Genomic DNA, 15,117 nt, shown 5'->3' on the forward strand with positions numbered 1-15,117 from the left:
GCATTTTTTTAATTTTGTGGGTTGTTTCCAGCAAGTCTGCGTCAGAATTGTAATTAAGGTGACTGTGGACGTTAACTTTTTCTATTGATGTCCTCATTCTTACTAAGTATTCTTACTAAGTATGAGCAAAATATTCATATTTAGCAAGTTACCAGCACATTCTTGATATAAAATCTCATGATCTAACTAGTGTGCTTTCCTTGTTCATATAGAATTTAATGTATTTTACTCCACAGAGCTGTGGCACACTTGCCAAGGTGAGCTGTGATGGAAACACTGCCCAAGTATGGAGGCCAGAGGCTTTTATAACTTAGAAACACTTCTAGTAGAAAATTAGTAACTAAAGGCTGAACTGTGTGTTCTGGCTGTGAGCTTCTTAGCTGAGCGGAGCAGATGGATGTGCCCTGTGGAGAGTTCAGAGAGCATCTCTGAGCAGGAGACACCCAGTGATAACATTGATAGGCTTGTTGGCACTAACCTGTGGGCTCGTTGATGGCATTTGTTTTTGCCTAATGTGACATGGGAAGCTCCTTTTTGTCTCTCAGTCCAGTGGTCTGTATTTTAGTTACATAGTTATGGTGGTTTTAAAATTAATGAATGAAATACAGTGTATCATGTCTAAACATTAGTAGCATCACAGTTTTTTATTCCATATATTTTTGTAATGAAGTCATCTTTTGGCCTCTGACCACTGGGTTGTTTGGGTTTGGTTTTTTTTGCTTTTGGTTTGTTGTTTCTTGGGTTTTTTTCCTATGGATTTTCCTAATTACTAAGCCTTATGCGGAGCTAATAGAGGATATGCCACAAGAAGACAATGGACCTTTGCATTTTGAAGTCCATTTATCATTGAATTGCAGAGTGGTTTGGGTTGGGAAGAGACCTTAAAGCCCATCCAGTGCCACCCCATGCCATGGGCAGGGACACCTCCCACTCTGCCAGGCTGCTTCAAGCCCCAGTGTCCAGCCTGGCCTTGGACACTGTCAGGGATCCAGGGGCAGCCCCAGCTGCTCTGTGCAGTCTGTTAGGAAGTGTGTCTGTTGTCATGCACAGTCCCAGCAAGTGACAATGCTCTGCTCCTAAAGAGAGGAAGTTTTTGCCATAAAAATGTAGCAGGAGGAGGTGGAGGAAAATAGTGCCAGCTTTTGGAAGGTGCTGAGTTATTTTAGCATCGCGTTTGCTGATGATTCCCTGGATCTGTGTTAGAGCTGCCTCAATAAACCAAACAAATCCATAATTCCTCTACCCAAATGACTTTCCTCGAAGACAGAGGAACTTGGACGATAAATGGATGGACTTCAGTATGTTTATGAATTGCCAAAGCCTCTTAAGCCAAATTGCTGCTTTTACCAGCCACAGCGTGGCCACAGGACCTGAGCAGTGCTCGAGAGGCACCTCAGTTGCTATGTCCAGTTCTGGGCCCCTCATGGCAAGACATTGCACGGCTGGAGCATGTCCAGGGGAGGAAATGGAGCTGGGGAAGGCTCTGAAGCCCAAGGAGCGGCTGAGGGAGCTGGGAAAGAGACACAGCCTGGAGAGAAGGAGGCTCAGGAGGGCCCTTTTGGCTCTGCACAACTCCCTGGGAGGGACAGCCAGGGAGGGGCTTGGGCTCTGCTCTCAGGGAAAACAGGTACAGGAGGAGAAGGAATGGCCTCAGGCTGGGCCAGGGAAGGCTCAGGTTAGACATCAGCAGGAATTTCTTCACATAAAGGGTTATCAAACATTGGCAGGAGCTGCCCAGGGTGCTGGAGGTGTCCAAGGAACGCCGTGGCACTCAGTGCTCTGGGCTGGGGACAAGGTGGGCATCGGGCACAGGTTGGACTTGCTGATCTTGGAGGTCTTTCCCAGCCTTAATGATTCTGTGCTAAGGGATTCAACACGTTGGAAAGTGATTGGGGAGCTGGATTTTCATGATACGTTGATTAATAACCCAGGTCTGTGCTATAGTTCCATCAGTAAAAGTATTCCACCCTCAACACCCACAAACTTCCTGCATCCCTCCCCTGCACCCTGATACTCCCACCAGGGAGTTGTTTTCATGGGGGTAGATGTTTTATTCTGTTAGTAATTTAATGCAGTTCTCTAAAATTTTTAATTATCATAATAATTCATATCATACTGATTTTAATCATAACACTGCAATAATGCTATTTCTAACCATAACACCAACTTTTACCACAATACTAGTTTTATAGAAACAACAGTGACAATAATAATAGTTTTATAATGGAATTAATTATAGCATAATAAGAATTTGTAATGGTGGTGCATATTGTTTTCTGAGGCAGAAAAATACAAACTAAATAATCAGGAAGGACTTTTTATTAAAATAATTGTTTTCAGTATGAGACTGGGCTCCCTCTTCTCTCCTACTCTGTCTGGGGAACACTTTGCCCCTTTCCAGGCACATCTCATCCAGAGAGAGCAGTGGGAAGATCATGTGGCACGTGTCATTTTTTACCAGGCTGGAATTTATCAGGAATGCTGAGAACAAGATTTGCAACTCCCTCTCCTATGCTGGCATCGCTGCGGCAGGTTCCAGGGTTGGACTCAGTACCGGCACCTGCAGCAGCAGTGCTGGCAGCTCCAGGATCCTCGTGGTGGGCTCTAGCCCCTGGAGCTGTTTGATTTATTTATTTTGAGGATTTTTTTCCCCTGTTTCGGGAGCACAATGGCAGTTAGGAGCCTCAACTCCAGACGCTGTGCCGTGCACACAGGGATGCTTCCGCAGGGATGCTGGGCTGGGCTGGAATCGGATCTGTCCCTAACAGCTTGACTGGCTTTGTGTGAGTCTTCCTCCTTTTCCAGATACCATTTTGATATGATTTTGATGGATTTAAACTATTGATTTATATATAGCTCTTACAGTGGAGTGTGCAACTGCCAGTTGCTGTTAGAGCAGCAGCACATCCAATGCAGTCGGTTCGTGCCGCAGATTCCCCAGCATGCGTGGAAGCAGCCTCACCCACCCTTGGATTCTTTTGCCTTAAAAATTGCTTTGTCAGATCAGAGATCTTGAGAGATGTTTAGTCATGGTGTGGATTTTAAGGGCCTTTTAATTAAATAGGAAGCCAGAAATGTTGGGCTTCTGGCATTTTATTTTGTATGAAGCTTGTTATGTTTGCCTTTAATGAGAATACCTGGCAGGAGGTGCTGACAGAGGTGATGCCAGAGGTGCTGTGGGATTTACTGACATGAGATGTGCTGGTGCAGATGTATCTGGCTCCTGTTTGGAGCCCCCTCATACTAATTGTGGTGCTTTGTGCAGGGGATTTGTTTAGGAATGCTGAAGCCGTGAGATTTTCTTTGCCTGTCAGAACAGTCAGTTCAAAGAATCACGTTGTGTGTGTTGGGGAGGATTTGTTATGTCATTGCTTTAAATGGAGGACTGGTGGAATGGGGATGGGGAGAGGAGAGGAGAAGGAAGCAGCAGTGCTTCTCAGACCTGGCTACAGCAGGAGAGGCTGCTCTGCTGATCCTGTGACTGATCACGATCTTTGAGATCCCTTAATCTCTTTTTAAGTTTTTGAGAGAAAGAGTTAATAGCCATGACTGTTTACTTTGTTCTTGCCACAGGATCAGGCTCTCAGAACCCTTGTCAGGTTTCTGACCTGTGTCCAGCATCTCGGATGGACAGATGCTGGACACTGATTTCAAAATCAGACAGCAGCTTTCAAAAACTAAAATAATGTGTAAGAGTTAATGGAAAGATATAAGAGTTAATGTAGGGATTTTCTTAACACTGAGATTTTTTAAAAGATCACAAAAATTTTTCTCCCTTTCATAGTGAGATGCAAGAGAATATGAATTACTGAGTCAATATTTACTGTATTATTCACTTCCCTTGTGGCATTTGACTGTTTTCTCTTTTGCATGAGAACTTCTGTAAAGCTCCTTTTTAAACAGGTTCATCTCAGTCTGTGCTGATCTTTATTTTAAATTAACACAGATAGCTGTGTTCTCTAGCAATGATTTCACAACTGATTTACTTCTGGTGACCTCTTTTAGCTGTTGCATTGAAGGATTTGTCAATAACTTTGGTGTTTCACCACACTGGCAATCGTTACAGCAACTGAGTTGATTGAACTTCAGAAGTGATACTGTCCGCAGATGTTGTCTGAATAGTAGGTCGTGTCTATAAACAATGGCTATTGCTAAAGCAAATACTAACAGCTACCTAAAATCATGCATAAATAAAATAACTAGGAATGTTGTTGTGAAGACAGAGTCCTGATGTGCACACAGAGGTGGATGTAGATACAAGCACTTGGAAGATCAAAAAATGTGAGAATTAATATTCCCTTAGAAACAGCAATCTCCTCTTTTTTGCGTGTGCAGAGAGATAACTTCATAATTACGTGTGGTATTGTTCCCTGCTAACCTTGCCCCTCCACTGCCGGGAGCAGATTGTGCTCAACATTTTGATTTGTAGTGAAGAGAAAAGGAATGAACTAGTTCAGTTATTCAGCTCTTAACTGTGGCTGTTCCTTTCCATCCTTGGTTTCCCCCAAGCTCTACCTTTGCTGCAGCCATATCAAGTGCAGCAGTGGTTGTGTGCTGACTGAAGATTTGATATCTGCTGAGTCATCTGGTTTATTTTTTCCTTTCTCACCCACTAATTGCGTTTTGGAAATTAATTTACCGTGAGCTTTCTTTCCCCCTTAATATGGTGTATAACTTGCAGGATGATCCATCCCAGACTCTCAACTCCTGTTCCCCTTCTCCAGCCCAGGGGCTTTGGCGGCCTCTTGTCACCATTTTGTGTCCCACCCTTGAGTGTTGGAACATTCTGGGGAGCAGGACCCCGCATCTGCTGCCCCCAGCCCCTCCCTTGGCTGTGGCTTGTTCTCAAGGCAGGGTTTGATACACCTAGGTAACTACAGCAGAGGTGTTGTCTTTCCACATGATCAAGGAGATTGATTCATAGAATGAGAGATCTCCGGATGGGTTGGGTTGGAAGGGGCCTTAAAGTTCATCCAGTTCCACCCACCGAGCCCCATGTAGCTTGGTATCAAACACTTGCAAGGGTGATGAAACTTTCAGGGAGGGAGATTGTCTTTTGGTGATGATCATGTGTCTTGGGATAAATACAGGGGTTTATTCCTGATTTTAATACTGGGACCTTTTTGTCTTTTGAAATGTTTAGTCTTTACAATTATCTTGCATTTGGATTTATGTTCACAGCTCAAAAGGGTTTTTGTTTTATCTATGACTTAGAGGTTGTCTGTAGGGGCTCATAGCCAGGGTCCATTAGGGATGATGATGATAATGATATCCTTGTGCACAGCCATGGCCAAACCAACACTGGGTGTTACTAGCAAAAATGCAGCCAGGGCTCTTTAATGTTGTTGACTGTAGGAAGGTTCAGCGCAGCTAGTTCCAAGCAGGCGTCTCCGGGCTAATAAAAGCTCCTATTGACATATCCCAGTTGTAGTTGTATTTGCAGTGTGACATCCTTCTGGCAACCAGAATGCAAAAGGGAACTGGGCAAGTGTTGTGGTCTGTGGCGTCCTTGGCAACTGGCTTATCGGGAGGGGTGCAGCTCATTTAAAATCAGGATTCTGGGCTGCTGTAGCCAGATGACCTTCACATGCAACTGAACACCATTTCAAAGGTGACAGAAATGGCCTGGCTGGCTTCTGTTCAAGGTGCCTGAGCATTACTTCAGGAAAACTGAAAGCTGGGAGCATTTCAGCAAGGGAAGAGGGAACAGAAGACCCTTCCTGGCCTGGGCTGTGGTTCCTCTCTTTCTAGGGTTGGGGGTAGACCGAAATTTTTAGTTCCCATTTTTGTTCTGCTCCTCTGCTGCAATTCACAACTTCCCATCCAGAAGCCAGACACAGCTCACATGTAGCAGGAGTTGATAAAGTTGAATTATGGCATAACAGGCCCCTCCAGCAAATAACCTTTATAGAGCTATCCAGAGATACAAATATATCAAAATGCAAAATTGCTTTTAGTATCATCAGAACATCAATGCTAAATTGACTATTGAGTTTTTGAACAGCTATTTAAGAATTCAGTTATTTCAAAACTATTTTTAAAGATTTTAAAAGCTTTGCCTTCCCCTGCCATAGGGGGTAAGAACTGCTAAAATACAGCCTGCATTTGAAATCCCTGAGTTTGTTTTTTCCCAGTCTGCAGAGCCGGGCTTCTTTTTGCTCTCGGCTCCCAGAGACTCCATGTACTCAAGCTCTATATTGATGGGTGTATCTGTTGTTTCTAATCTGGTCAGTTAATCAATGAAGAGCAGCCTGTAATTAATTGTATAATATTGTACACAATGTCCCACTCTGCATTTTACCCAGATGGATTTGGGATTTGTTAACTGTAGCTGCTTTCCTAAACAGTTTCAAGAGGATGTAATAAGGAGTTTTGTTCTTCCCAGCCTTGCTGGTTTTCAGCAGACAAATAATTTTAAAGGGACACCGTTTAAAATTCCATATTTCAAATACTTTTTTTTCTTTTTTTTTTTCTGGATCTCTCTATTCCAATGCTTAATATTTTTATACTTTGGCATAACAGTCCAAAGTGAAGGAACTCTTTGAAGATGCACAGTTTGTTTTTTATTTCATTCAGATGTCTGTGGGATTAATAGGAGCAAGTATAACCTTCCTTCTATCCCGAGGACCTCATGGATTCCATTGCAGTGAGCTGGGGCAAAGGTGGAAGGAGCAGCAGAGTCAAGCAGCAATTTCCCCAGTATCAGTCTGCCAGAGGGACTTTTTGTCCTGCTGTTCCTTCCCAGATAGGTGATGGGACTCAAGGAAAAGTTGCATCTGCCTGACCTGTCCACTATGATGTTCTACTTGTGCTGTTTTGGTTCTCATACAGATGGAGGGAACGAGGAGCCACCAGACCGAAGACAGGCAAGTGTAGACTCCCGTCAGAGCCGAGCTGGGCAAGGTAAAACCTGAGTGTTGTTCTGCCTCGGACACTTGTCTCATTTATTCACTTTTGATACCTCCCACTTGTTGTGTTTCTTGCCAAACTGTGTGACCTGACAGACTTTGTCCCCATCATTATTACCCAAACAGCTACCAACATACTGAGATTCACAAATCTTTTTGAGTGGCTTTGGAGTGGCTGAAGGAGTTTAATCTAATGCCTGGTGCAGCACATGTGGAGCATGATGTCTCCGTAATGCAGCCAGAGGCACAGAGGGTTCTGCTGTTGGAGCTGGTGATGCTGGAATTCTTCAGCACATACCAGCCCAAACCAACATTCGGTTTCCAGGTTTCTACATGCCTTCCCCCTGATGTCAAAGGGGGAACCTGTCAGGTTCACCATAACCAGGTTATCCTTCCCCAAGCCCCGGGATGCAATGGAGCAGAACCCGTGTGTACCTGTCTGGGGGCTGAACAGCCCCACATTGCGTCTACTTTGGTTTGTTTCATCTCACAGGAAAATCACAAAAGGTCCAAGGAAGGAAGTACAAAAAACAGGGTTTATATTCTTTAAATAACAAACCAGCAGACTCTTTTGTTGAGTATCTGTCACTTCAGAGTAGGTTTAGTGGCTGGTTAACACCACAAAGAGCCCTATAATGGGCATTTCTGTCCCTGACAGCAGCAGGTCTTAGATTTGTGCTGGCTTATGTGTCCTTTGAAGCAGCTTTACTTAGTTTTAAGCATTTTCTTATTTGTGAGGGTTGTGAAAATGCTGTATTCTCACACAGCTTTGAGACTGAACAGAATTTTTTGGAAGCAGGGCTCTAGTAGGTTCTATATGCATTAGCTTACTCTCTCGTTGGGATTGCAGAAATAATTTTTCTTTCATTTAGGCTCAGGCCTGTTGTTGTCATGGTGTCCTAATGACTTATTGTAGGGATGTTTTCTCCAGAGAATTGTCCTTTTTTGGCAGTATTCCAGTGTTGCCTGGGTGAGATGATTTTGAGTGATTGAACTGATCAAAATTGGGGGGATCAGAATTGGTAGTTAAAACCCTGAAGCTGTGAAGTGTCAATTGCTCTCTTCACATAGGATCTTTCAATTATTGTATTTAAATTCATTATTTTAAGTTTTATTGTTTTAAAGTAGAGTTAAAGTAAAATTAGGAAGGACCCATGTAATTTATCACTGTACAATATCCCATGGCAGCTTGCACACAAGGTGCAGTGCTTTGACGTTCAGGGAGAGTGACTGTTTTTTCCCACTCTGAGCGCAAAAGAAGTTGTTGCTGTGTAACTGTGTGCTAGAGGCTGAGCTTTGCTCTTCTGTGGGAACCTGGCATGTGTTTGGCTTGTGTCTAATGGCTTCTTGTCATGGGGCAGAGCAGCTCAGATGCAGCCGCTGCTGGGAGCTACCTGAATACATTCTATTCTCTCAAGTTCCTTTTAAACCCATCTAATCTGGATCTCTGCTGCTATAGGAAAGGCATGTGTTTTGGGTTTTATTTTGCAAATCCTTGCCCAAGAATCACCAATCTGTACCTCTTCACTTTGATGACTGCGACTGAAGGAACTGAAGTAACCAGCAAGAAGTTGCAGTGTGAGAGGGAATAAAAAGGGAACAGTTAAAAAAGCTTCCAAGTTCTTGAAGCAACAAAGTTCTGAGCTAAATATTTCCATTTGGATCAGTCAATGCAATTCTAGAGGCAGGCTTTCTGCAGCATGGAAGGAGAAGTCTCTGTGCTCAGTAGAAGCATTATCTCTGACTTTTCGCAGCTCTGTGTCCATCTTGAAATCTGACTGCACATGATAATGGGTATTTTTCACGATGGTGGGTTAAGGAAATTTATTAATGTTGGTTAAAGCATCCAGCTGAAATGGGGCAGTTGCCTTCCTGCTGTCTGACCTTCCTCATTACCATGTGTGATTCCCGAGTATCTTCAAAGCTTCATCAGCAGGACAAGTGGAAACAGCTGTAAGTTGTGCCAGGGGAGGTTTAGGTTGGAGGTTTTGGTTAGGTTTGTTTCGGAAAATGTTTTTCATTGAAAGAATTGTCAAGCCATGAAACAGACTGGCCAGGGCTGTGGTGGAGTCACCATCCTTGGAAGTGTTCCAAAAACATGTGGATGTGACACTTCAGGGCATGGTTTAGTGGTGAACATAATGGTTATGCTGGGTTGATGGTTGGACTTGATGATCTTAAATTTTTTTTCCTATCTGAATGATTCTGTGATAATCATGTAAAACTCCAAGAAATAGTTTATTAGGTCAAATATACACTTTACAGTAACATTTCATTTAAATATATTATATAAGCAAACTGTTAAAGTTCTAGTTCAGCTATCAATGAGCCCTAATTCCAGGATTTGATAAGCCAAATGTTCTTTCTCATCAAAACAAATTTCAGACTGTTTCAGGGGTTTTGTTTGTGTGTTTGTTTATTCTGCCAAGGAGGAGAGAGAAATTTTGATATGCATGAAATGAAGGTAGTATCTTATGGATGTTTTGTGAGTTCACTGTTTTATTGTAAAGCACTTGAATTTTAAGAGGGAAAACTTTGCCAACCTATAATTACTTTTATTTCTATACAAGATACTGCCCTTGATTTTAAGTAGATTGATCAAAGACACTGGGAACTTACACCAGAATAACCAGTGAAATGCACGTAGACTTGTCTTTCACAGACATTAAGCTGCAGGAGATGCCCATGACTTATAGTTCCCTAAAAGTTAGCCTGAGGCAATTGAAATTATTTTTAAGAATAAAACCTGTTGGTGGAAAATATTTTTTTTCATTCATGGTGCCAAATGTATTTTAAAAACCGATCATGAGTTGGCTTTTGGAATGCTAGTTTTGGCAGCGGTGGTGGTTTGTCTCCCCTGACACTCCCTCTGTCCCTGTGCCCTGTCCAGGCTGGCAGAGTCTGCAGAGAGCTCATGGTGAGTGATGAGCAAGGAGAGATTGAGTGGTGTTTTGAACTGTCAAAACCAGCGTAGGTGTGAAGGGTGTCAGTGCTTATTTGGCTTTCTTGTAAAGAGCGACACAAAACTTCTGAGAGACATTCCTGAATGCTGGCACCAGGAATGGATGAATTTTCGCCACCAGTGCTGCAGCCTCCTAGAACCCTTCAGGATCTGGTTCAAGATTTTGACAGTTATTTCAGCATGTTTTTTCTGCTGATCTTAAGCAATATGTTGGGTTGTTCACATTGTACTTCCGCTACTGGGAATACAGCTCGTCCATTGTCTCCTCTGAAGTACCATGCATTTGAGGCTCATACCCTTCTGTCTTATGCCCACTCTTGTCCATCTCCCTTTCTGTCCAGCAAACATTTTCTCTTTTAAACACACTCTCACAAGCTGCTGAGAACAGCACAGCTATCCATTGGAAATCCAGTGAGGAATGTCTTTATGGAGGGAAAACATCCATAGGTATCCAGGGCACAGCAATAAGAGCTAAAATTCATCTTGTAACAGTGTGACACAAGTCCTGCCTTCTCATATTATTGAAATATTAATGAAAAGTTAATGATAACAGGTTGGGTTGGTTTTGCATATGAATTATTAGTTGTCTGGGTTAGGTTGTTCATCTTACTGACAAGAGTGGAGATCTAGGTGCCCTTGACCCCAGAGTTTCCATTATCTGCAGCTAATAGGAAGAACCTTACGGCTCCTGACTCTTGCTGATCTGAAGCACCTTCCCTTCACTGTTTATTAATATTGATTACAATTAGCAGCGAGTCATTTTACTGTTCTATCTTCACTTGTTCTCATGCTATTCCATGTATTCCATCGTGAAAATGGATGGGGGATGTGACCCCCACATAGACTTTGTGCATCTCTCAGGAGAGTTGGATGCTCTTTCAAATTTCTTCAAGGGATGTGTCATGAGTGTGCAAAGGGAACAAGCAGTTGGCAAGTCAGCTCTGTGCAGAGCTCCCTTCAGCCAGCCCTTTTGGAATGATGGAAGCAGGATTCCTTCCCTTGCATTCTAACTAATTAATTTTTATTTTCCTCTTTCCATCAGGCACCTCCACAGAGAACGACTGTGCTTTTGAACCCGACTACGCTATTCCGCCACTCCCAGTGACCGAAGGTATGCAGCACATTCGGATAATGGAGGGCATGTCCCGCTCCCTTCCATCCTCCCCCTTACTCACACATCAGTCTATCAGTGTTCGGCTCCAACCTGTGAAGAAGTTAACTGGTAAGGACTTATATAAAGTTCGCTGGGGCTTTTAAGGTCCGTTGGTGCAAAAATCTGTAAGAAAAAGCTTTGAACAGTTTCTGTATCGAAGTCATCCCCTTGTTTATTACAGCATCTGCTTCAGTCAAACCCGGGGATGGATTGGATTTTTGTGTTGAGAGAGAAATCTTTCTTTGCTGAAAAAGATCTCTCTGGTTTACAAATACTCTGTAGTTTTTGAGAAATTTCTATCAGAGTGTGTTTTAGTTCCACTTTGTGTTGCTGTTTTTGCACAGTGGCAGCATTACAGTGATTTTGAAGAAGTTAATGCTTAAATTTTGAATGTTGAGAGACCATCTGAGAAATTACAAACTTCTGTAGCAAAATTATTTGGTTCATGCATATTTTTAGATACTGCTTTGTTTATCTAACCTGTCAGGACGGTGGTATGAATACCTAGAGATGGTGCAGTAGTGTGATTTTCAAAAGCACATCCATATAAAAGCCTGGAAAAAAGTAATTTTACTCATAGCAGTTTTTGAGAAATTTGTTTCTTGCCTAAAATCTGACCCCCGCTCTGTGCCCAGCTTTATGGTCAGCCAAGGTCTTGTGCTTGTTCTGAGGGAAACTTCCAAAAAGAGTTTCTACCAAATATAATCTGATCTATGTGTACAAAAGGGAGCTTTGATGCACTTGGTGCCTTTTGTTTCCTCTGCCCTGTGGTGAAAAGAGAACTGGGAAAGGGTAGGGGGGAGAGATTCTGAGTTGTGACAGAGTCACAATTCTGCGATTGGGCAGGGCTGCTCTTTGGAGCCTATCACTAGTTCCTCAAAAGCCCTGGAATTCCAGCAGTAGCTGTTGCAGGTGGTAATTTAAAGAGAAGGATGGGGATTCCTACAAACCTCAGAGGTTGGGAGCTCTCCGGAGCCTGTGCTAAGAGCCACACTGCAGGTGTTCACCCAGTGAAAATGCATATTCCTCTGTCAGTGTGGTTGGGAAATGAAATGCCACGGAATCTAGACCTGAACAGGTTGGCTAGGAGCCAGGATGTCAATAAAACGCTGATAATTGTTATTGCATGGAAGCAAGAGAAGAAATGTGTAGGCTTCCGGTTTTGTTCAGAGGTTTGTTTTGGGGCTGCACAAAACTCTTGGAAATGGATTGGGGAGGTGACTACATCTGTTTTGTCACCACCTTGGATACTTTGCCTTCTCTGTCTGCTTTAAAAATCCTGTTCCAGCTGGACTTAGTCCCATACAACAGTCAAACCCCTGCTCGTGCTTTGCACGTCCTTGTCTCGATGACTCCAGTGACGCTCCCAATACAGTTAGAACTAGGGATGTGTTTCCATGCACCGATGAAGAAGATTTTTTTAAATTATTAGTTTAATTTACTGTTGATATTATAAAATGAAGGTGTTTATTTTGCATCCTCCTGAAATCATGGTAGGAATTTGTTTACTTTCATTAAGGTGACATGGAAAGGAGCTGGAAGAGCAGTGCTTCTGCTCTTTGCAATTCACAGTATTTATCACATTTCCTCAGCTATTCCTTGTTGTCCGTCTTTTAGTACTAATCTGAGAGATTTAAAAAGGGAAAATACTCCTCAGTGGCAGAAAAAATCATTAAAGCATGCAATATCCTGAGCTTGAAGGGACCCACAGGGGTCATCCAGTCCGGCCCCTGGCCCTGCACAGACCCCCAGCAATCCCACCCTGCCTGGGAGCAGCAGCCAAATGCAGCTGGAGCTCCAGCAGCCTTGGGGCTGTGCCCGTTCCCTGGGGAGCCTGGGCAGTGCCAGCACCCTCTGGGGGAAGAACCTTTCCCTAAATCCAGCCTGAGCCTGCCCTGGCCCAGCTCCAGCTGTTCCTTCAGGTGAGAGAAGGTGGCTGTGGAATGAATGACCATTTACTATATGAGCAAATAAAACACTGGGGGTTTTTTTGCTAGGGGATATTGACTGGCAGTTGGTAAAGAACCTCCTCATTTTAATTCTTTAGTAAACTGCCGTGTTCTATAAAACAAAGAAAAATTGGTGTTAATACTAGGCTTGTGAAGACAGCTTCATAGCCTTTTGCTATTTTTTGATGTATTTCTGCCCAGTTTCACCCAATAACCCTCTCTGATTTTACAGAAGTCTTGTAAATGCTGTCACAACACACTGAAAACCGGGCAGAATTGATACATGACCTGATTCAAAAATCTGTGACTGTGGGAGCTTTTACATAAAACCAAGGCACCAGGAGCTGGACAGTGAGTGGCCAGAGAGGTTTCACTAGCGCTTGCTGGCTGTGAAGATCCTTGTGGGTCCCTTCCTATTCAGCATATTTATTCCATGTTTCTATAAATCTGTGATGATTTCCTCCTGTGCTCTGTCTCATTCCACTGTCCAGTGGCTAATCATACACAGTAACAGCAGAGATTTCTGTTGGAAAAGGGATGAAGGTGATTTTGGAAAATTTGAGTTAGAATATTTTGTCCAGCTGACAGTTGCCACATGGATTTTTAAAACTGACTTTCAGAGCATGGAAGGTTGTTGAGAAATTATCCAAATGTCAGGGTTTTTCATGCTCTTTGCTTCACACAGACGTTTGTGTGAGACTACCCTATCTATTCCTGTCATAATTCTGTATCTGCAGAGCAGTTGGTGAGCAGATGGGACCCTCACCTTTATGGGACATAAAAATCTTATTCCTTAAACTTTATGGGTTTTTTACTAAAAATGTATATCCTAGGACCATTTAGTAGATACTCAGAGCAGCCTTCTAGTATCTGAAGGAGCCTACAAGGAATCCAAAAAGGGACTTCCTGTTTGGAACTGGAGTGACAGGACAAGGGGAAATGGGTTCATTGTGCAAGAGGGGAGATTGAGGTTGGATATGTGGAAGAAATTCCTGGCTGTTTGGGTGGACAGGCCCTGGTACAGGGTGCCCAGAGTAGCTATGGCTGCCCCTGGATCCCTGGAGTGTCCCAGGCCAGGTTGGACAGGACTCGGATCAGCCTGGGATAGTGGGAGGTGTCCCTGCCATGGCAGGGGGATGGGCTTTAATGTCTTTTCCAACCCAAGCCGTTCCTTAATTCTATGATAATATAATCTTTTAATGTTCTTAATCTGTCTAGTTTGTAACCAAGACAGCTTTTCATCCACAGAAAAGTTAAAATGTCCATTTTTGGTAAAAAGCCTCAGGAACGCATTCCACAGAGTGAGTTTTCTACCCAGAGGAACTAAGGTCACTCACTCACATGTTGGTATCTGGGTTTGCTGGGTATGAAGACTTGGCTGGATTCAGAGGCTGATAAATATTCCACATGCGTGCAGTTTCCACTCTGCTGAGTAGACTGGTGATTAAGAAAAATTAAGATCATTGTGGCTCTAAGGGGTGAAGTAATAGTCAGCATAAGTAATAAGCTCTCCCCCTCTTGCCTGTGTCACCTCTTGTTTAGCACTGGCTGAAAACATACTTAAATCAGCATGTTCAACCTCAGTTTGTGTTATTTAATTTTTTTTGTAATTGTGAAGTTACATTTGCATTTATCGTAATCATGAAAATCATGTGAAAAATAATGTAATACAGAGAAAGAAAACTCCCCACCTTCCCAGCCCAGGATGAGTAATGGAAGACACCATTTTGGTTTGTGTCTGCAATAAAATTAGCACTTAAAAGTTACTGTGCTTGCTGCACCAACTTGCAACACCAACTGCTGTTGAAACAATGGGCTTAAATACTCTACTGTACATCAGGAATGTGTTATTGCTGACTCAAAGCCATAAGTGTGATGAAAATAATGCAGGTGCTCTGTATACCTGCCTTGAGGGCAGCAGTACTTTTCAGGAGGGTGCTTAGGGATGAATGTATGTAAGTGCTTTTGGGAATCGGTGCCAAAAATACATGCATTAGGTTAATAAAGGAGATACTGGGCTGAAAGACTCAGCTGATGATGTTTTATTCCACTCCTATGGAACCCACCATGTGCAGAGGCTTTGCACAAAGCCCTGTGCTGCATCCCACTCCTCCTCCTCCTCCTCCTCCTCCTCCTCCTCCTCCT

General features: G+C 43.1%; 1 protein-coding gene across 8 annotated transcripts in view; it reads left to right on the top strand.

Moving 5' to 3' along the window:
- TANC2 (tetratricopeptide repeat, ankyrin repeat and coiled-coil containing 2) overlaps nucleotides 1–15,117 on the top strand; it is a 155,439-nt gene that overhangs the window by 38,372 nt on the left and 101,950 nt on the right. For 4 of the 8 annotated variants that reach the window (XM_033520027.1, XM_015651334.3, XM_015651338.2 and 1 more), the window contains 2 exons: nucleotides 6,832–6,903; nucleotides 10,913–11,092. The exons of 1 other annotated variant lie outside the window; for it this stretch is intronic. In XM_033520027.1, the coding sequence (XP_033375918.1) occupies nucleotides 6,832–6,903; nucleotides 10,913–11,092 (252 nt within the window). The remainder of the gene's footprint in view (nucleotides 1–6,831; nucleotides 6,904–10,912; nucleotides 11,093–15,117) is intronic. 3 more of the 8 variants (XM_015651340.2, XM_015651339.2, XM_015651341.3) reach the window with 3 other exon arrangements.

The sequence above is a fragment of the Parus major genome, chromosome 27 (assembly GCF_001522545.3).
Source record: "Parus major isolate Abel chromosome 27, Parus_major1.1, whole genome shotgun sequence".
Classification (NCBI taxonomy): domain Eukaryota; kingdom Metazoa; phylum Chordata; class Aves; order Passeriformes; family Paridae; genus Parus; species Parus major.